General features: G+C 45.2%; 2 protein-coding genes across 2 annotated transcripts in view; both read right to left on the reverse strand.

The window, feature by feature from the left end:
• LOC140208612 (uncharacterized) overlaps positions 1-19,566 on the reverse strand; it is a 31,752-nt gene extending 12,186 nt beyond the window's left edge. Inside the window, exons 1-3 of the mRNA XM_072277419.1 lie at positions 19,481-19,566; positions 16,015-16,175; positions 12,209-13,470 (exon numbers count right to left, since the gene is read on the reverse strand). Coding sequence (XP_072133520.1) covers positions 12,209-13,147 — 939 coding nt within the window. The 5' untranslated portion in view covers positions 13,148-13,470; positions 16,015-16,175; positions 19,481-19,566. The remainder of the gene's footprint in view (positions 1-12,208; positions 13,471-16,014; positions 16,176-19,480) is intronic.
• LOC140208596 (uncharacterized) overlaps positions 1-22,874 on the reverse strand; it is a 587,054-nt gene that overhangs the window by 47,795 nt on the left and 516,385 nt on the right. The window lies entirely within an intron of this gene.

Raw genomic sequence — 22,874 nt, forward strand, 5'->3', positions numbered from 1 at the left:
ATGAAAACGTTGAGCATGGTGCAGTGAATATGCTGAGCCCTGTATATTTCAATACAAAGAGCAGTGTAGGAAAGGCGGATGTGTTCAGGGCATGGATCAACACCTGGAATTTAGATACTAGGATCAGGCAAAGGTGTGCTTGATAAATTGAGGCCTTCAAACAAAATTTTGTAAGTACAAAGTGGGTATGTGCTTTTCAGAATAAAAGGTAAAGATAGAAACTGTATCTCTTGGTTTTCAAGAGATATTGAGAACCTGGTGAAGCACAAAATGGAGTTGCATAACAGGGATAGGCAGGTAGGTTTTTATGGAGTATAAGAAATGCAAGAGAACACATAAGAAATAAATCAGGATGGCTAAAAGAAAGCATGAGATTGCCCTCGCAGAAAAAATGAAGGATGATCTTCAGGGATTCTGGAGATAGATTAAAAGCAAAAGGATTGCAAGGCACAAAGTTGGTCCTCTGGAAGACCGGAATGGCAATCCACGTGTGGAAGCAAAGCAGATGGGGGAGATCTTAAATATTTTTTTCCATGTCATTTACTCAAGAGATGGACAGAGTATCAATGAGAGTGTGGAAAAGCGGCATTAAAATCGTGGGTCCTGTACAGATTAAAGAAGAGGAGATGTTTGCTATCCTGAGGCAGATTAGGGTGGATAAATCTCCAGGGCATGACAAGGTGCTCCCTCAGACCCCACGGGAGGCAAGTGCAGAAATTGTCGGGGCCCTGGCAGAGATAATTAAATCATCCTTAGCGACGGGGGATTATCAGAGGAGTGTAGGATAGTCAAAGTTATTTCACTGTTCAACATAGAACATGGAAATCTACAGCATATTCCAGGCCATTCAGCCCACAATGTTGTGCCAACCATGAAATTTACTCTAGAAACTGCCTGGAATTTCCCTAGCGCATAAAACTCTATTTTTTCTAAGCTCCATGTACCTATCTAAAAGACCCTATTGTATCTGCCTTGACCACCTCTGCTGGCAGTGCATTCCACACACCCACCACTCTCTGTGTAAAAAACTTACCCCTGCCATCCCCTCAGTACCTATTTCCAAGCAGCTTAAAGCTACGCCCCTCATGTTGGCCATTTCAGCCCTGGGGAACAACCTCCGGCTATCCACACGATCAATGCCCCTCATCATCTTATCCATCTAAAAAAGGCTCCAAGCATTAACACGGAAATTATACATTGCTTTGAGGATTTGTTAGAAGTATACAAAATTATGGGAGTATAGATGGGGTAAATGCAAGCAGCTTTTTCCACTGATGTTGGGCGGGACGACAACCAGAGGTCATGGGTAAGTGACTTCCCCATTTATACAGCACAATACAGGCCCTTCGGCCCACAATGCTGTGTCAAACATTACTTATTTTAGAAATTCCCTAGAGTTCCCCATAGCTCTGTAGTTTTCTACGCGCCATGTACCTATCCAGGAGCCCCTTAAAAGAACCTAACGTATGCGGCTTCATCACAGTTACCGGCAGCCCATTCCACGCACTCACCACTCTGTGTAAATAACTTACCCCTTGTGGTGATATCACGTGTCAGGACGTGACTGGACAGAGTTCTGAGCATGCGCAGAAATGAAGAATGATAGAAAAGCATGGCAGTGTAAAACGTGGTTTTGTTGCTGTTAAATAAAAGTTCAATTTTGCCAGAATATGGTTTGTTATTAGTAACCCACGGTACGTGTAAAGAACACAACACCCCTGACATCTCCTTCGTACCGACTTCCAAGCACCTTAAAACTGTGCCCTCTCTGCAGAGTTTCTCTTGTTTGTGATTGGAGGTAGAACAAAGGTGATTTTCTCAACTGGTGATGTAAAAGATTTTGTTCCCTTTCTCTGAGTTCCCAATCCTTGCATTTAGACAGCTGGAGCTCAGCTCTGTCTGAGAGATCCATCGGTTCCCATTCCCTCATCAGCCGGAAGCTCCCCAGGGCCCATGTATGGATCGTGGGGCTGAGAGAGAGGGAAGAGAGCAGGACTGTCCCGAGATTGCAGGTCACGGTGTCCGGAGATCACAGTAACTATCCTAACTACCTCCACCAAGAGTTTCTAAAGTGGTCTTCCTGTTGTTGTGGGGGTGGCAACAAGAGTCTTCTGCAATGGCTGTTTACCCACATTCCCCTTCCTGACTCTCACCCTGTTTCCTGTGTCCTGCACCTTGGGTGTAACTCACCTCTCTTCATGTCATATCTATCACCCCCTCCGACTCCTGGATGATCCAGAATTCATCCATTTCAGGTTCCAAATCCTTAAAGTGCAAGGTGACAAGCTGCAGCTGGATGCACATCTTGTAGGTGAGGGCATCAGGGAGGTGTAAAAAATGTGGAAAAATCTTGTGCTGTGCAATTTTTTGCCCGGTGACAACGTGTGGGCACTAAATTTTATATTTTGAGCTATTCATTTTAACAGCTAGCAATCACTGTCAATAAAAACTTTGATGTCCTCTAGGTTTGATCGAATTCATCTGCACTCTCACATAACCTATGTAGCAGGCCCGTAGCGGGTAATGAAGTATTTTCTCACCACAGCTTTTGCACATTGTCCATATGTGATTCTCTTGCTAAATGATGCTTGAAAAAGTCAGATTTCCAAATATCACTCCATTTCTTCCCACTTGCAAATTCTCCAGCAACTTTTGCATCACCACAATACACACAGGTAACACCAGTTTCTGTATTGTACATAAATATTTCCCCTGAACCCTCCCCCAGGTGACTGATGGTGGTGAACTCAGTGATGGCAATGCCAATGAATATGAAGGGAAGGGCAGTAGTCGGTCTCATTGGAGTCTGGCACATTTGTGATGTGAAAGCTACTTGTTGCCCAGGGCAAAGGTGTTTGATATCACTATGTACCCAGAGAGAGTGGGACAAAACATGTTCTCACGGGTAGAAAGTCCAGAACAAGAGGGGGTGGAACAAGCAACAGACACAAAATGCTGGGGGAACTCAGCAGGCCAGGCAGCATCTATGGAAAAGAGTACTAATGCTGAGTTCCTCCAGCAATTTGTGTGTGTTGCTCGGATTTCCAGCATCTGCAGATGTTCTCTTGTTTGTGACTGGAGGCAGAACAAAGGTGATTTTCACAACAGCTGATGTAAAAGATTTTGTTCCCTTTCTCCGAGTTCCCGATCCTTGCATTTAGACAGCTGGAGCTCAGCTCTGTCTGAGAGACCCATCGGTTCCCATTCCCTCATCAGCCGGAAGCTCCCCGGGGCCCGTGTACGGATGGTGGGGCTGAGAGAGAGGGAAGAGAGCAGGACTGTCCCGGGATTGCGGGTCACGGAGTCCGGAGTCACAGCAACTACCCGAAGTCGGTGTTGAAAACGCCGCCCGGTGAGACCCCCAACCCGGAGACCCCTTCTCACCTCAACCGATCATCCGGGGCCTTTTGTGCCCCGCGCGCTGGTGAGCTCGAGCTTGGTCGGTTTAACGGCTGGGCTACTGATCACGTGACCAGCCCCTCCCCCACCGCTGTCAACAGAGGAGTCATGCGTTGCTCTATTCTCATTGGTGCGAAGCGAGGTCAATCACTGCTTCCAACCAATAGCGGAGGCGGACCAGCCGAGAGGGCGTTACCCCCGCTGACTCCGTCTCCCGAACTTTCCGTCACGGCGGGACAACCGTCAAAGTAAATGTCCGCTTTCTGATTTATTTCCATTTCCCTCCGAGGGAAGTTGGGGCGTTTGTGAAGCGTCTCCTGCGGCCGGAGTCTGATGTGTCGCTGAGAGGTAGGAGGAGACCGCTCGGCCCGTCGGTTTGATGCCGGTTCCCCGGGGAGGGAGAGGATGAAGACGGTGAGAGAGGGGGCGGACAGGATGTTTGTCCCGGTGGGGACAGGAGGGGCTCATCTGTGGAAATGTCTGAGCCCACGGTGGTGGCGATTCACCACATTGGGGGGCAAACACCGGCAGACTGTTGCCCTGCAAGCGGGGCCGATGGTCCGGGCAAAGTGACAATTATTTGTGTTTTGTTGAGACTGTACCGGGAATATGGTGTAAAATCCCGCTCCCCACACTAACACGGGTCACACAGACCAAAGAACAAACTGCCGGAGGAACTCAGTGGGTCGGGCAGCATCTGTGGAGGGAAATGGACCGTCAACATTTCGGGCCGAGACCCTCCCTCTGGACTGAGAGTGGACGGGAAATAGTCCGAGAAAAGAGGTGAGGGGTGGGGATGGGGCAAGAGCTGGGGAGTGAGAGGTGGATCCAGGTGAGGGGGAGGTGGGAAGGTGGAAATAGTGACGGGGTGGGAGGTGAGTGGTTGGGGCAACACGGGGCTGCAGAAGATGGAAATTAATTCCATAGAGGATTAACAAAGAGGTTAGAGAGTATTTGTTATGGAGAGTGCAATGAAGATTCACCAGACTGATCCCTGGAATGGTGGGGTCATCATATGAAGAAAGATCAAATGTGATAACCCTTTCATTTAGAGAATCGAGGACTGAGAGGTGAACACATTGAAATGCACAATATCATTACCGGTTGAACCAGGGATCCCAGTCTCTGAAAAAGGGGGTGGACTGTCCGGGACTGAGATGAGGGGAAACATTTCCACTCCGAGGGTGGTGAATGTCTGTAAATCCCCACCACAGAGGCCGGTGAAGACTCAGTGATCGTTCTCACATAAAACAGAGGCCAGCAGATGTGTGGAGACCGGTGGGATCGAGGAAATGAGGATTGGGCAGAAACATGTGGCTGAGATGGGAGAGCAGCAATCATCTTGTTGATGGTTAGAGGGGCTGAATGGCCACCTCCTTCTGTTTCTCACTTGATGTTTCAGTGTTCCTGTCCAGTGAGGCTGGAGGAATGTGAATAGAAATTAGTGTTTATAAACATGGACAGATTTAAATGAAACCTGCACATTTCCGGTTTGGGTCTGAATTGTGTGTTGGACCAGGATGGGAATCGAGCCTGTGACTCTGTGACCTTGGGGTGGAGGGAAAGGGACAGGGAAGATATGGAGGGAAGAAGTAAAAATGTATCTGGTGTAAATATGGAATAATGTGGGAAATGCGGCGGATGGGTCGGGCAGTGTGTGAGGGGCGAAGAGCAGAGTCACCGGATCAGATGGGAGACCCTCCACCCGTCACCTGATCCTGTTTCCTGTTCACGTTTTTCCACAAATCTGCAGCATCTGCCAGTCACTGCTCTACGTGTCCGTGTAGCTTCATCTTTCGCCCGTTCAGAAAAGGCAGTGAGATCCGGATCTATCACGTCCTCTCGTTGTGGGTGGACAATGATTTATTCTGCAATATTTTCAGCATGTTTCCATATAACCACATAACAATTACAGCACAGAAACAGGCCATCTTGGCCCTTCTAGTCCGTGCCAAATGCACGTGCCAATCTCACCTCGTCCTAGGCCTCAAACCATAACCACTGGGCTGAGGCCTGGGATTAGGCCTCATTCCACTGTTTTTACCTGCTGAAGAGCAGCCAATGTTTCTGGCTATATGACCCATTTATGTGAGAACTTAGCCTTTTGTATTTATCTGAGCTTTTCATAAGTTTAGTTATACTTTAGTACAGTTTAGTTCAGCTTCACTCCAGAATTTCCAAAGCAACAACCCATTGAGTCAAATAGTTCCACACAATTAAAATAGTTTACAGTATTACATTTTTAAATTTTTTGTTTTGTACTACTTATATAATTTAACTATTTAATATGTATATTCTTATTTTAAATCAATTTTTAAAATCTATTGTTACGAATTAGGTTCTATTGCTGCCGCAGAGACAACAAATTACATGACATCTGCCAGTGCTATTAAACCTGATTCTGATAATTGGTCTGGGAGACCCACCACCGGTCACCTGATCCCAGTTACTGCAGATGGTAATGTGAGATTGAAGCCTTTTCTATTTATTTGTGTTCCTCAGTTGTGTTAAGTTTCCCTCTGTGCTTCCAAAGCAGAAGCTCAGTCTATCTAATATTTCCACAAAACTAAAATGGGGAATTTGTTTATTCTTATCACGTATTGAGCTACAGTGAAAATCTTGCCTGACCTACCATCCACACAGATCGATACATTACAACAGTACATTGAGCTGATATACGACAAAACAATAACTGTAACAAAGCATTGTGGCTGCAGAGAAAGTGCAGTGCAGATAGACATATGGTGCAGGGTCACGTCGAGTTACATTGTGAGGTCGAGTCTATTTTATTGGACCGGAGACCATTAATTTGGCTTACAATTGCAAACAGGAAGCCGTCCATGAGCCTGGTGGTATGCGTTTTAAGGCTTTTGTATCTCTTCCGCGATGGGGGATTGGGTTTGCGGCAATAATGTCCAAAGTTGTGGGCATCTTTGAGTACATGGCCTGCTTTTCCAATGCAGGGGAAGTGTAGGAAGAGTCCATAGAGGGGAGGCTTGTTTCTATGATGTTCCCAGATGAGACCAAAGTTCTCTGCAGTTCCTTGCAGTCATGGGCAGAGCTTTAGCCATACGAAGGCGTGAAGTATCGACAAGAAGCTCAGAGACCTCGGCCTTCTCCCTGCCTTGTGTAGCTGGATCCTGGACTTCCTGTCAGATCACCGGCAGGTGGTAAGAGTGGGCTCCCTCACCTCTGTCTCTCTTGCCCTCAGCACACATGCCCCACAGGGTTGAATCCTTGGCCCCCTCCTTTACTCTCTGTGCACCCATGACTTGTGTCGCCACCCACAGCTCCAATCTGTTAATTAAATTTGCTGACGACACTACATTGATTGGCCTAATCCTAAATAATAACTTTCAATTGATCAAATGCTTCCTGACAAGGCTCAGTCCAAACAAACTTTTCACCCTTCTTCAGGAGATTAGTCAGAGGAAGAGCGATATCAGCAAAGTTCTTCCAGAACTTACGATAATATCCAACCATTCCCAGAAACCTTCCAAGAGCCTTCTTACCAGTCTGTCACAAAAACTGTGGGTCAACCGTCGAAGAAAAATAACAAGATGGCTTGAGTTGCAAAAATGGTTTCAGGTGCTTTTATTTACAAAAATAGTGGAAAATCAAAACTTGGATGTCCACATCAAAACAAGAAATTTTTTTAAAAATACAATATATATATATATATACACAGCTTGCAGTTGTCACCTGTCTGGTTAACAGCCACCCTCAAATTAAACAAAAAAAGAACCCAAAGCGCTAAGCTGATCCCCCTAGACAAACCAAAAGCTAATTAACTCAATTATCTTCCATTTCACGCAATCTGAAACTCTACCACCAGTTCTCACAATAAACACATATACTTCATCATAGGATTCACCATTTCCCAGTTAAATAACTTAAATAAACCCCATGAGTAATTAGGTAACATAACCCTTGTCCCAGGTAAAGATGGTATCCTCCACCATCGGCACACCTGTGCAGGTTGCTGCTGCCTCTATATAAGACAGCTCCATGCAGCAGCTCTGTTTCAGACCCAGTGACTGTGGAGGAGAGAGACGTCAGATTACCATGACACTTCAGCAAAACACTTACTGGAAAGATGAATATGAATAAATTGACCTGAGATAATAAAACTGTGACATAGTGTGTTTCTTTTTTCCATGCCTGTTACTGCTGGGGATGAGTTTAAAATTGTGACTGTTGATTTATTGTGACGCGTGCACTCACCACAATAACAGAGGGAAATAACGTGTGTGGATGACGCTTTGAGTGTTTTACCGAGTGTGCCATGAAACGTCTGTAATCAGTGACCGGCCTTCGTCACACAGTCGCAATAGGAACTTCAGAAATTGCCTGGATTTTGCCTGCACAGGAGCCAACTTGCCTTGACCTACAACACAGCCAAGACAGATCACGGTGGCGTGGCCAAGTTCACTCTTAGCTCAGTCAGCTGTAAGGTTGGCCCTGGAGAGCCTGTCAAACAGCTCTTCCACTACAGACATATGCTCTTCCCAAGTGTCACTCCCTGTGACTAAGTCATCAATATAGGCATCTGTGTGTCCTAACCCTCAAATTACAGGATCAATCATTCTCTGGAATGTTCCTGGAGCATATTTCATTTCAAATGGCGAAACATTGTATTCATACAACCCAGAAGGTGTCACAAATGCAGAAATTTCTCTACCTCAGTCCGTCAATGGAACACACCAATACCCTTTCAACAGATCAATCTTTGTAAGAAATTGCCTTTTCCAACCTTATTGATGCAATCATCCACCCTAGGGATAGGATAGGCATCTGTTTTTGTTACTGCATTTACCTTCCTATAATCAGTGCAAAATCTAACACTACCATCAGGTTTGGGCACAATAACGCAGGGTGAGCTCCAATCTGATGTTGAAGGCCTGATAATACCATTTTTCAGCATATATTCAATTTCTTGCTCAGCCAATTTCCATTTCTCTACGTTCATGCGATATGGGTGTTGTTTAATCGGTTTGGCTTGACCAATATCTACGTCATGTACTGCGACCCTGGTTTGCCTGGGAACATCGGGAAATAAATCTTTAAACTTCAGCTGTTGTTGTTGCTTTGGCTGCAGATGAGCCAACTTGTTGTCAATGTTTTTGAGAACAACCGAGTTCATTAGCCTAACTGGGACCATGTTTGGCTTGTGAAAAGTCTCAGACGAGTCAATTGTTTCATTCTCAGGGTTGTCAGATTGATATGTTTGACAACACTCACCGATGGTGCCTGCTTGTCAGAATAAGGCTTTATCATATTGATGTGTACCACCTGTGTTAGTTTACGTCAGTCGTGTGTTTTAATAACATAATTCACATCATTAATTTGAGAGACTATTTCATACAGTCCATTGAACTTCACCTGAAGTGGATTCGTCAACATTGGAGATAAGGCAACACATTATCCCCCACCTAGTATTTTCTTTTGTTTTGGTCTGCTTATCAAACCAACACTTCATTTTGTTTTGAGAAATCTTTATGTTTTGTCTCGCTAGACGACAGGCTTGGTGTAGTTTATTTTTGAACTTCAAAACATAGTCTAACAAGTTAACATGTACATCCCCATCAATCCACTGTTCCTTTAACAAGGTCAAAGATCCCCTCACTCTATGACCAAATACAAGTTCAAATGGACTAAAGCCCAGTGATTCCTGTACCGACTCTCTTAAGCCTCATTTATACTTGTGCGTCAAGTGTACGCCATAGGCATCACGTACCCTACGCCGTACCCACGCTGTAGGGTGACGTGCATCTCCTCTAAAAAGTAACTCACACGTCGCGGCGATGCAGACCGCAACAACTGTGATTGGAGACAATGAGCCAAATCGTTAAAATTTCTGTCCTATGAAATTTAGGAACTACAACTTGGTGAACAACTGCCCATTCCTCACTCGCAGGTATAGCAGGTGGCCTCCACTTCCCCATTAACACTCCATCCTTGAGATAATACCCTACTGACATTTTCTTAATCTCATCATCTGAGAGAGATGTTTCTTATGAAGCTTCAATCTCAGGGTCTCGGTTCTGTTCTGCTATAAACTCCTTCCTAGACAGGGATAAATCTTTCTCATCAGACTTACTACCTGAATCCTGTTGGAACAATGAAGGCAAAAAAGTCCCTGACAAGTCATCATAACCTGAATCCCAACTTTGGCTATCTTGGGTATCAGAATCGTGCTGCACAGAACCGTCTGCATCGGGAGAATTTTTAGCTGTACTTCGAGTTACTGCACAGGAAGGATAAATGTTAAAATCCATCTGTGGGTCGTCAGTGGTTGGTTTAGTTGTCAACTGCACTGCAGGAACAACTTTACCATCTGCCAGGTCATTCCCTAACAGCAAAGTAACATCTTCCACAGGTAAACTGGAGCATAATCTGATCCTAACAGGTCCTGAAACAAACCCTGACTGTAAAGTTACCTTGTACAATGGCACAGATACAATGCTGCCCCCAATGCCTTTAATAAGATTTACCTCACCTATCTCAGTCTCATCACCAAACTTTAGAACGCTGTCTAATATAAGTGACTGAGAAGCCCCAGTATCTCGAAGAATTTTCACTGATACCGGGGTTGACCCTTCCATTACTAATACAAACCCATTTGACATAAAATGATCGAATCCCTTAACTCGGTCAGACCTCTCAGTCCTTAACTGAGCCGCAACAGAATGTTCAGAACCCTGTGGGTTTATAGGTGCTTCAACATACAGATCAGAGGTATTTGGGACTGCCTCCTTTTCCTTTTTCTTCTTCAGGACACAACAATTAGCCATCATGTGACCAGCTTTCTTACAATAGTAACAAGAGAGACCAGAATATTTCTCCTTCAACTGCTTCCCTTCATCCTTACTCTTGTCACTAGTCCCAGTTTTAATTTCTGGTTTACCCTGGTTATCCCTGCTACTCTTCTGGAAACTCTTACTCGGGGTAAACATAACCTTGTGGGTTAAAGCAAACTCATCTGCTAATCTAGCAGACTCCTGCAAAGCAGCAGCATCCTTTTCATCTAAGTACATCTTTATGTCATCAGGGATGCACATTTTGAATTCTTCAATTAAAACCAACTCTTTCAAGCTGTTAAAATCATCATTTACATTTTTATATGTGCACCAGTGGTCAAAACACACAAACTTCTCATAAGCAAATTCCATATAAGTCTGGTTCACAGCTTTCCTCAAATTTCTAAACTTTTGCCTGTATGCTTCTGGTACCAACTCGTAAGCCTTGGGCACAGCCTGTTTCACTATGTCATAATCAACTGCTTCAACAACTGTCAAAGCAGAATAGGCTTGCTGAGCCTTCCCCTTAATTACACTTTGTGGCCAACCCTCTTTTGGGCACTTTAAACTCTGAGCAACCTTATCAAAATGCTGAAAGTATTTATCAACCTCTGCATCATCAAATGGAGGTACCAATTTAACTTCCTGACTGCTCTCAAACTTATCACCAGAGTCTAACGTTATAACCCTTTGCTGCAATCTCTCTATCTTTTCCAGCTCGAACAGCCACTGTCTTTCTGCTTCCTCCCTGTTTTTCTGCCTCTTCTCTCTGTTTTCCTGCCTCTCTAGCCTCAACCTGCCTCTGCCTTTCCACAGCCTCCATCTTCAATTTTTCTAACTTGTACGGGAGGCCAAGCTCACTAGGTTTACTTTCAGGAAACACCTCCAACTCCTCCACTTTAAACACACCCTCAGATACATAATGTTCAGCTATTATCCTCTGCATCTGTGACCTCCTCATTGTCGATTTCACCTTAGCAAGTTTTAACCATTTAACAATACTCAACAACTCAATCCTTCTGGTGTCCTTTAGTGCCTCAGAGGTTGGCGCTTCCAGAAATCTATCAACATCCATTGCTGCTGATTTTCCACACACAAATAAATCAAAAGGGATTTCTCCAATGAAATCGATAATTAATCAATATGCCTCCAAATCTTTTCCTATATCGGATGCAGGTCCCAATTTTGTCCCCGTAACACTTTAGAAATGAGTCAGCAGCAATAGACTACACCTAGAGTCTGTTTTTGATGTTACATCCACTATCTTTATTAGTACCTACTAACAATATAGTAACTTAAGCAAGATAAACAAAAGTTAACAGTGTTATGTGTATATATGTGGGTAAATATAACTCCCAAACTATTGAGCTCAGGGGAAACAAGGCTTGGAGTCTTGAGATGGTAAACTATGAAAGTTCAGTTCAACCACAGAATAGTTGAGGAGAGAGAGATATTTGTAATCCAGGGTAAATGTAGAGAGAAGGCAATAATGTTGACTTCCACAACATCCATGGTGGTAAAACGAGAGAACAGTCACTGTAGATTTTATCTGTCATCGTTCCAAATCCACATACAAATTATCACCAAAAGTGACTTTTCACAGGGGGTATCGTCTTCAAGTGAATTTCCACACCACACCCAGGCAAGGGTTAACACATAAGTGGTCTTCACAGGATACCCCAAATCCGATCCACTCCTATGGATCAAACGAGGTGACAACCACACATTCAACGTATGCTGAATCAATAATTAACCCACCCTTGTGGGCATAGGAAAGTTCGAAACAGTGACCCTTGGCCACTGGTCCCTTGTTCCGATCCTTCCATTTTTCCTCCTTCATCTCCGTCTGACTCTGAGTGTCTGTGTCCGTGGTTAAAACTAATCAAGCTGCGAGCAATGTAAACAAGATGCAAGTCAGACTGATTTCCATTCTTAATCTCTCTCAAAATGACAGTCCACAGCAAACGAAATCTAGGGATTTATAACAATGGCCACTCCCCAGTGTGAACTCGCTGATGTCTCAGTAGGGTGGATGACTGAGTGAATCTCTTCCCACAGACTGAGCAGGTGAATGGCTTTTCCCCAGTGTGAACTCGCTGATGTCTCTGTAGGGTGGATGATCGAGCGAATCTGTTCCCACATTCTGAGCAGGTGAATGGCTTCTCCCCAGTGTGAACTCGCTGATGAATCTGTAGGTCGGATGACCAAGTGAATCTCTTCTCACAGACTGAGCAGCTGAATAGCTTCTCCCCAGTGTGAACTCGCTGATGACTCTGTAGGTGAGATGACTCAGTGAATCTCTTCCCACATTCCAAGCAGGCGAACGGCTTCTCTCCAGTGTGGACTCGCTGGTGTCTCTGTAGGGTGGAAGAGTAAGTGAATCTCTTCTCACAGACTGAACAGGTGAATGGCCACTCCCCAGTGTGAACTGACTGGTGTGCTAGTAGTTGGGAAGACTGAGTGAATCTTTTCCCACATTCTGAGCAGGTGAACGGCTTCTCCCCAGTGTGAACTCGCTGATGACTCTGCAGGGTGGATGACTCAGTGAATCCCTTCCCACAGACTGAGCAGGTGAACGGCTTCTCCCCAGTGTGAACTCGCTGATGACTCCGTAGGTTGGATGACTGAGTGAATCCCTTCCCACAGACTGAGCAGGTGAATGGCTTCTCCCCAGTGTGAACTCGCTGATGTACCATTAGGTTGGATGACTCAGTGAATCTCTTCCCACAGACTGAGCAAGCGAACGGCTTCTCCCCAGTGTGAACTCGATGGTGTCTCTGTAGGTCGGATGACCAAGTGAATCTCTTCCCACATTCTGAGCAGGTGAATGGCTTCTTCCCAGTGTGAACTCGCTGGTGTGTCAGTAGGTGAGATGACCAAGTGAATCCTTTCCCACAGACTGAACAGGTGAACGGCCGCTCCCTGGTGTGAACTTGCTGGTGTGCCATTTGTTCAGATGACTGAGTAAATCCTTCCCCACAAATTCAGCAGATAACCAACCTCTGCCCAGAGTGAACTGACTGGTGTGTCCACAGGTGGGAAGACCGACAGAATCCTTTCTCACACACTGAATAGTTGAATGACCTTGCCCAGTGTGAACTTGCTGATGTACCTTCAATTGAGATGACCGAGTGAATCCCTCCCCACAGTCTGAGCAGGAAGGATGGTCGATTGAATCCCTTGCTCCACTTCTTAAATATCTAGACAGAGACAGCAAAACTGGCGTGTCGTGTTTGAGATTCCTGGAGACAAATTCCTTCTTATTTTTAACCTGTAAAAAGATTTATAAAATCCATCAGTGGGTGTAGGACAACATTTCAGATGATATTACTTGAGTTGCCAAGGTTTGATCTGGTATCACACTGTTACAGTGAGGTTCAACCCAAGTTGGAGAGATAAATCATCTTCTAACTGGGCACAGTGCTGGTATCTGGAATGGCCATCAATTTCCTGATGCTCTTCCTGTGTCTGTAAGAATGCAGCATTTCTGCCATCTCCAATTTGTGTCTTGGCTCAGTTTGACTCTCTCCATTGGTATTATTCCCTGCTCCTGCTGAGCAGCATGGGTGCCTGACCCCATCATATCTGAAACACTTTCACACAAATAGTCTTTCTTGACGTGCAGCGAGGATTTTCTTTTATGTATTATTAACTTAAAGTGCCACAATTTTAAGTTTTAATGCCATATAAAAAATTCCTGCTGAGATGAATGGTTGGTCCACACAGCTGTGAAAAGGACTTAGAGGGAATTTTTGTATTATTTCAGGTTCTTGTCACAGTCACAGAAAAGGACAACACAGAAACAGGCCCTTTTGTTTGTGCTGAACTATCTAAACTGCCCACTCCTGTACCCCTACCATCCAGGTACCTAAGCAAACCTCTTAAATGTTGAAATTGAGCTTGCTTGCACCACTTGGGCTGACTGCTCATTCCACACCCGGATGACCATCTGTGTGAAGAAATTTCCCCTCATGTTCCCCTTAACGTTTCACCTTTCACCCTTAACCCATGGCCTCTGGTTGTCGTCCCACCCCATCTCAGTGGAGTAAGTCAGCTTGCTTTTACCCTGTCTATGCCCCTCTATCACAAACAAATCGCCCCTCAGTCTTCTACATTCCAAGGAATAAATTCCTGACCTGTTCAATCTTTCCTAACAACCCAAGTCCTCCAGACCTGGCGACATCCTTGTGAATTTTCTCTGAACTCTTTCAACCTCTTTTACAACTTTCTTGTAGGTAGGTGACCAAAACTGTACACAATACTCCAAAGTAGGCCTCACAACTGTCTTCTACAAGTCAACATAACGTTCATCTATTGTTGTCAGTGCTTTGGTTCATGAAGGCCAATGGGCCAAAATCTTTCTTTCGATCCCATCTATGACACCATTTTCAATAGACAATAGGTGCAGGAGTAGGCCATTCGGCTCTTCGAGCCAGCACTGCCATTCACTGTGATCATGGCTGATCATCCACAATCAGTACCCCGTTCCTGCCTTCTCCCCATATCCCTTGACTCCGCTATCATTAAGAGCTCTATCTAACTCTTTCTTGAAAGCATCCAGAGAATTGGCCTCGAGGCAGAGCATTTCACTGACCCACAACCCTCTGGGTGAAAAAGTTTTTCCTCAACTCCGTTTTAAGTGGCCTACCCTTTATTCTCAAATTGTGGCCTCTGGTTCTGGACTCCCCTAATATCAGTGAATTAAGGACTTGTATTCCCAGATCCCTTTCTTCTACAAAACTCCTCAGAGCCCTACCAGTCACTGTGAAAGACCTACCTTGATAGGTCATACCAAAGTGCAACACCTCACACTTGTCTGCATTAAATTCCATTTTCCATTTCTCAAACCATTTTCTCAGCTGGTCCAGATCGCACTGCACGTCATGATATCTTTCCTCGCTGACCACTACACCACCAACCTTGGTGTCGTACAGAAATTTGCTGATCCAGTTAACCACACTATCATCCAGATTACTGATATAGATGAAAAACAACAACAGATCCAGCACTGATCCCTGTGGCACACCACTAGTCACAGGCCTCCAGTCAGAGAGGCAACCATCTGCTACCACACACTGGCTTCTCCCAAAGACAGTGTCTCATTCAATTTACTATCTCCTCTTGAATGCTGAGTGACTGAACCTTCTTGACCAACCTCCCATATCAGACTTTGTCAAGTGCCTTGCTAAAGTCCATGTAGACAACATCCACTGCCTTGCCTTCATCCACTTTCCTGATAACTTCCTCGAGAGACTCTACAAGATTGGTTAGATATGACCTACCATGCACAAAGCCATGCTGTCTATCCTTAAACAATCCACATCTATCCAAGTACTTACAGTATATATCTGGTTCCTGCACACACGTTCCAATAACTTTCCCACTACTGATGTCACCAATGTACAATTTCTTAGTTTATTTTTAGAGCCCTTCTTGAACAGTGGAACAACATTGGCTGTCCTCCAATCTGCCAGTCCCTCACGTGTCACTGAGGATGATTTAAATATCTGTGCTTGTGCCCCGACAATTTCTGCACTTGTCTGCCGCAGAGTCCCAGGGAACAACTTGTCAGGCCCTGGGGATTGATCCACGCTAACTTGCCTGAAGACAGCAAACACCTCCACCTCTGTAATCCGTACAGGGTCCATGAAGTTGATGCTGCTTTGCCTCACTTCTATAGATTCTGTCACCATCTCTTAAATAAATATGGATGCAAAAACATCTGCCACATCTATTTTGTCTCCTCATATGGATTAACGTTCTGATCTTGCAGCGGATTAATTTTTCCCATGCAATCTTTTCGCACTTAACATACCTGCAGAATCCATGAGCATTCTCCTTCACTTTAGTCTGCTGGGGCAACCTCATCACTTCTTTTATTTCTTTCATAAGTGTTCACTTGAATTTCCTGTAACTCATCAGTACCCCATTTGTTCCGATCCACCTGTACCTGGTATGCGCCTCCTTTTTATTGATCTGGGGGAGGAAAGCCAAAGGGGTGATAGAGCTGCATGGTGGGAGGTGGGGGTGGGGGGGGGTGATAAACTAAAGTTGCAGGGGGAATGGGAGCCTGAATAACAGAACAGAGAGGGGAGGGGTTGTGGAGACAGTTGTTGTTCAGTCCTCAGACAAAGTCAGGAATGAAAAGGTTGTGCATGGTGCAGTGGATATGCTGAGCCCTGTATATTTCAATACAAGGAGCAGCGTAGGAAAGGCGGATGTGTTCAGGGCATGGATCAACATCTGGAATTATGACACTAGGATCTGGCCACTGGGGACTGGGACAGGCTGCTTTCTGGCAAAGGTGTGCTTGGTAAATGGGAGGCCTTCAAAGCAAAATTTGATAGTACAAAGCGGGTGTGTGTTTGTCAGAATAAAAGGTGAAGATAGAAACTGTAGGGAACCTTGGATTTCAAGAGATATTGAGACCCTGGTGAAGCACAAAATGGAGTTGGTTAATGGGTATAAGCAGGCAGATTCTTATGGAGTATAAGAAATGCAAGAGAATACATAAGAAATAAATCAGGATGGCTAAAAGATGGCATGAGGTTGCACTCACAGAAAAGCTGAAGGATAATCCTCAGGGATTCTAGAGATAGGTTAAGAGCAAAAGGATTGCAAGGGACAAATTTGGTCCTCTGGAAGACCGGAATGGCAAACCACGTATGGAAGCAAAGCAGATGCGGGAGATCTTAAATACTTATTCATCTCTGTTTACTGCATCTGTATTTACTAAGGAAACTGGCATGAAGTCCATGGAATTAAGGGAAACAAGTAGTGAGATCATGGAAACTGTGCAGATTGAAAAGGAGGAGGTGCTTGCTACCTTGAGGAAAATTAAAGTGGATAAATCCCCAGGACCTGACAGGGTGTTCCCTCAGACCTTGAAGGAGACTAGTGTTGAAATTGCAGGGGCCCTGGCAGAAATATTTAAAATGTTGGTGTCTACGGGTGAGGTGCCGGAGGATTGGAGAATGGCTCATGTTGTTCCGTTGTTTAAAAAAGGATCGAAAAGTAATCCGGGAAATTATCGGCCAGTAAGTTTGATGTTGTTAGTGGGTAAGTTATTGGAGGGAGTACTAAGAGACAGAATCTATAAGCATTTGGATAGACAGGGACTTATTAGGGAGAGTCAACATGGCTTTGTGCGTGGTAGGTCATGTTTGACCATTCTATTGGAGTTTTTCGAGGTGGTTACCAGGAAAGTTGATGAAGGGAAGGCAGTGGATGTTGTCTACATTGACTTCAGTAAGGCCTTTGACAAGGTCCCGCATGGAAGGTTAGTTAGGAAAATTCAGTCACTAGGTATACATGGAGAGGTGGTAAATTGGATTAGACATTGGATCGATGGAAGAAGCCAGAGAGTGGTGGTAGAGAATTGCTTCTCAGAGTGGAGGCCTGTGACTAGTGGTGTGCCACAGGGATCAGTGCTGGGTCCATTGTTATTTGTCATCTATGTCAATGATCTGGATGATAATGTGGTAAATTGGATCAGCAAATTTGTTGATGATACAAAGATTGGAGTTGTAGTAGACAGAGAGAAAGGTTTTCAGCACCTCCAGAGGGACTTGGACCAGCTGGAAAAATGGGCTGAAAAATGGCAGAAGGAGTTTAATACAGACAAGTGTGAGGTATTGCACTTTGGAAGGACAAACCAAGGTAGAACATACAGGGTAAATGGTAAGGCACTGAGGAGTGCAGTAGAACAGGGGGATCTGGGAATACAGATACAAAATTCCCTAAAAGTGGCATCACAGGTAGAGAGTGTCGTAAAGAGAGCTTTTGGTACATTGGCCTTTATTAATCAAAGTATTGAGTATAAGAGCTGGAATGTTATGATGAGGTTGTATAAGGCATTAGTGAGGCTGAATCTGGAGTATTGTATTCAGTTTTGGTCACCAAATTACAGGATGGATATTAATAAGGTTGAAAGAGTGCAGAGAAGGTTTACAAGGATGTTGCCGGGACTTGAGAAACTCAGTTACAGAGAAAGGTTGAATAGGTTTGGACTTTATTTCCTGGAGCATAGAAAAATGAGGGGAGATTTGATAGAGGTATATAAAATTATGATGGGTATAGATAGAGTGAATGCAAGCAGGCTTTTTCCACTGAGGCAAGGGGAGAAAAAAAACAGAGGACATGGGTTCAGGGTGAGGGGGGAAAAGTTTAAAGGGAACATTAGGGGTGGGCTTCTTCACACAGAGAGTGGTGGGAGTATGGAATGAGCAGCCAAACGAGGTGGTAAATGCGGGTTCTATTTTAACATTTAAGAATAAATTGGACAGCTACATGGATGGGAGGTGTATGGAGGGATATGGTCCGTGTGCAGGTCAGTGGGACTAGGCAGAAAATGGTTTGGCACAGCCAAGCAGGGCCAAAAGGCCTGTTTCTGTGCTGTAGTTTTTCTATGGTTTCTACTCAGGAGGTGGACAAAGAGTGTATGGGAGTGTGGAAAAGCGGCATTAAAATCGTGGGCCCTGTACAGATTAAAGAAGAGGAGATGTTTGCTATCCTGAGGCAGATTAGGCTGGATAAATCTCCGGGGCATGACAGGGTGCTCCCTCAGACCCTACGGGAGGCAAGTGCAGAAATTGTCAGGGCCCTAGCAGAGATAATTAAATCATCCTTAGTGACAGGAGAGTAATCAGAGGATTGTAGGATAGCCAAAGTTATTTCACTGTTCAACATCGAACATGAAAAATCTACAGCATATTCCAGGCCATTCAGCCCACAATGTTGTGCCAACCATGAAACTTACTCTAGAAACTGCCTGGAATTTCCCTAGCACATAAACCTCTATTTTACTGAGCTCTATATACCTATCTAGGAGGCTGTTAAAAAACCCTATTTTATCAGCCTCGACCACTGCTGCTGGCAGTGTATTCCACGCATCCACCACTCTCTGTGTAAGAAAAGATACCCCTGACATCCCCTCGGTACCTACTTCCAAGCACTTTAAAACTATGCCCCTCGTGTTAGCCATTTCAGCCCTGGGTAAAAACCTCTGGCTATCCACACGATCAATGCCCCTCATCATCTTATCCATCTGAAAAAGGCTCTCAGCATAAACAAGGAAATTATACATTGTTTTGAGGACTTGTTGGAAGTGTACAGAAGTATGAGGGTATAGATAGGGTAAATGCAAGCAGCTTTTTCCACTGATGTTGGGTGGGACGACAACCAGAGGTCATGGGTAAGTGACTTCCCCATTTATACAACACAATACAATACAACACAATACAGGCCCTTCAGCCCACAATGCTGTGCCGAACATTACTTACTTTAGAAATTATCTGGAGTTCCCCATAGCCCTCTATTTTTCTACGCACCATGTACCTATCCAGGAGCCTCTTAAAAGACCCTATTGTATCCGGCTTCATCACAGTCGCCGGCAGCCCATTCCACGCACTCACCACTCTGTGTAAAAAAAAAATTCACCCCTTGAGGTGATATCACGTGTCAGGACTTGACTGGACAGAGTTCTGAGCATGAACAGAAATGAATAATGATCGAGAAGCATGGCAGTGTAAACCGTGGTTTTGTTGCTGTTAAATTAAAGTTCAATTCTGCCAGAATATGGTTTGTTATCAGTAACCCACGGTAAGTATAAAGAACACAACACCCCTGACATCTCCTTCGTACCTGCTTCCAAGCGCCTTAAAACTGTGCCCTCTCTGCAGATTTTCTCTTGTTTGTGACTGGAGGCAGAACAAAGGTGATTTTCTCAACAGCTGATGTAAAAGATTTTGTTCCCTTTCTCCGAGTTCCCGATCCTTGCATTTAGACAGCTGGAGCTCAGCTCTGTCTGAGAGACCCATCGGTTCCCATTCCCTCATCAGCCGGAAGCTCCCCGGGGCCCGTGTACGGATGGTGGGGCTGAGAGAGAGGGAAGAGAGCAGGACTGTCCCGGGATTGCGGCTCACGGTGTCTGGAGTCACAGTAATTGTCCCGAAGTCAGTGTTGAAACACCCCCCCCCCAGCCCCCCTCACCCTCTCTCACCCTCTCTCCCTTCTCCCCTACCCCCGGAGAGTCGCTCTTACCTGCCGCTGCTCTTCTAAGGCCTTTGTGTACTGCGCGCATGCGTGATATTCGGGAACGTCACAACGCTGACGCCTGTGCATTTGATCGGTGCTTCGGCGACGGCGATATTTGTAACGCAGGGATTTATGGGTAATCACGGTGCCATTAAAAGTTTCTGCAAGCACCAGTTCCATGTCCGTAGCTCAGTTTTTGTGTGTGTGTGTGCATAGAAAATTCAGCAGCTGTTTTAGCGCAGAAAGCGTTTCCCATAAACAGTATACTCAATATCAATGTGTATCTAATGCCAAAGTACAATCCTCTTACAAGTGTAGATATAAAACACAAGAGATTCTGCAGTTGCTGGAAATATGGTACAGAGACGCACACACAAAATGCTGGAAGAACTCTGCAGTTCAGGCAGCTACAAAGCAGAGGAGTACACAGTCTAGACATGCTGAAGGGGCTCAGCATAAATGTTGTCTATTTATTCCTCTCCGCATTTGCAGCCAGATCTGTTGATTTCCTCCAGTATTCTGCAGAAATTAACCACCTTTTTTTTCAAACTGTTTGAAAATGTTTCTGATCTTTCATTTGCAGCCACATCCTACCGTTCTGATTCCTCTTCCTGCTCCTCCTGGTAAACTCTAGGTCCCATCTCTTTCAGGAGCCCCAAAGCCCTGATTCAGGCTGATTACTCTTTGATTTCTGACTCTGCTCCATCGAAGATTCACTCACTAGTCTGCTGTCAGACTTTAGAGGTGCATTGCAACAACCCAGCTGCCTGAGACACAGTCCTTTGAAATGAGTGAAAATGACACAAAACGTTGAAAAGAGCGGGGACGAAGGAGTTTAACCAACTTCATCCAGAGCCCTGAAGGACGTCAAAAGCACAGTGAGCTTATCGTCTTATTCAGCCTGGAGAAAATCATGCAGGAAATTCATGCAGGTGTGTAGGATGATGAGAGACATTGGTCGTGTGAATAGCCACAGGCTTGTTCCTAGGGCTTTAGATTTAGATTATGAAGACACACAGTCCTCTTTTATTGTCATTTAGTAATGCATGCATTAAGAAATGATACAATATTTCCTCCAGTGTGATATCACAAAACACAGGACAGAACAAGACTGAAAAATCTAACAAAATCACATAATTATAACATATAGTTACAACAGTGCAACAATACCATAACTTGATGTCGAACAGTCCATGAGCACAGTAAAAAGTTCAAAGTCTCTCAAATGTCCCACATCTCACGCAGACGGCAGAAGGAAGAAAAACTCTCCCTGCCATGCCAACCACAGTCCGACTCCGAGTCGTCCGAAAACTTCGAGCCTCCGATCAGCTCTCCGACACCGAGTACTGAGTGTCATGTCTATTCGAGCGATTTGACCTCAATCTCGGTCGCCAACAGCAGGCAAAGCCGTGGATTTTGAGGCCTTCCCTCCGGAAGATTCACGATCGCGCAGTAACGACAGCAGCGATGGGGCGTTTCAGAAGTTTCACCAGATGTTCCTTTGTACTTTCACGTCCCTCTCCATCAAATCAGAATTGTCCACGGCCTCTATTTCACGGATACGATATCATTTTTCACCGAAGGGCTGCGCACGCACGGAACGCTGCACTCTCTCCTCCCGCCGAACCGGCTGAACACGAGGGGGCAGAGTTTTAACTTGCTTGGAAGTAGGTGCAGAACAGATGTCAGAGCTAAGTGGTGTGTGTGTGGAATGCACTGCCAGCGACAGTGGTAGAGGCGGATACAATAGGGTCTTTTCAGAGACTCTTAGATATTACATAGATGTTAGATAGTACATGGAGTCTAGAAAAATAGAGGGCGATGCGGGAGGGTAATTCATGGCAGTTTCTGGAGTAGGTTACATGGTCGGCACAACACTACGGGCCGAAGGGCCTGTAACGTGCTGTAGATTTCTATGATTCCATGAAATTCAAGGGAAATCTCTTCTCCCACGGTGTGGTGACTAGTTGCAATCTGTCATCACAGGGAGAGTGAGAGGGGAGCGGTAGGATTGTCCGAACTCGAACTCCCAATGGGATCGCACCCCTTCTCATTCACTACCATCATCCGCACCCCCCGTGGACTCCACCCCTTCCCACCCACTCCCACCATTTGCACTCTCAATGAGCTCTCTTTCCGTTCATTTCCAATGGGACTGCGACGCTAGAAACTGGAGGGGTTGCTGAAATCCCCGTTTGCAAGAACCCAGTACACCATCAGCGACACGAAACAGCTTACCAGCAAAGTCACCGTGACCACACTCACGGTGAGAGAGAGAGAGAGAGAGGGGGGAACGGGGAAAGGTTGGCGAAGGAGATGTTGGGAGGAACTCGGCCGGTAGAGTAGAGAGAGGGATAGACCGAGAGGCAGAGAGGGGGGATAGCGAGAGATCTAGAGATACAGTAGATGGATGGCGAGACGAAAGGTGAGAGAAAAGGGAGAGAGAGGCTGAGAAGGGTGGGAGAGAATGCTGAGACAGAGGTAGAGGAAGAGGGATGGGGAGACAGAGGGAGAGATAGAGCTGATAGTGGAGTGTCCTATCCACTGTGTGGCGTTATTAGTCTGTCATGTGACATCACGGGATCTGTCGATGTCGCCGGCTTCTCCATCTATCGATTCGCGTTTGACCTACAAATTCTG

This window comes from Mobula birostris, chromosome 13 (assembly GCF_030028105.1).
Source record: "Mobula birostris isolate sMobBir1 chromosome 13, sMobBir1.hap1, whole genome shotgun sequence".
Taxonomy (NCBI): domain Eukaryota; kingdom Metazoa; phylum Chordata; class Chondrichthyes; order Myliobatiformes; family Myliobatidae; genus Mobula; species Mobula birostris.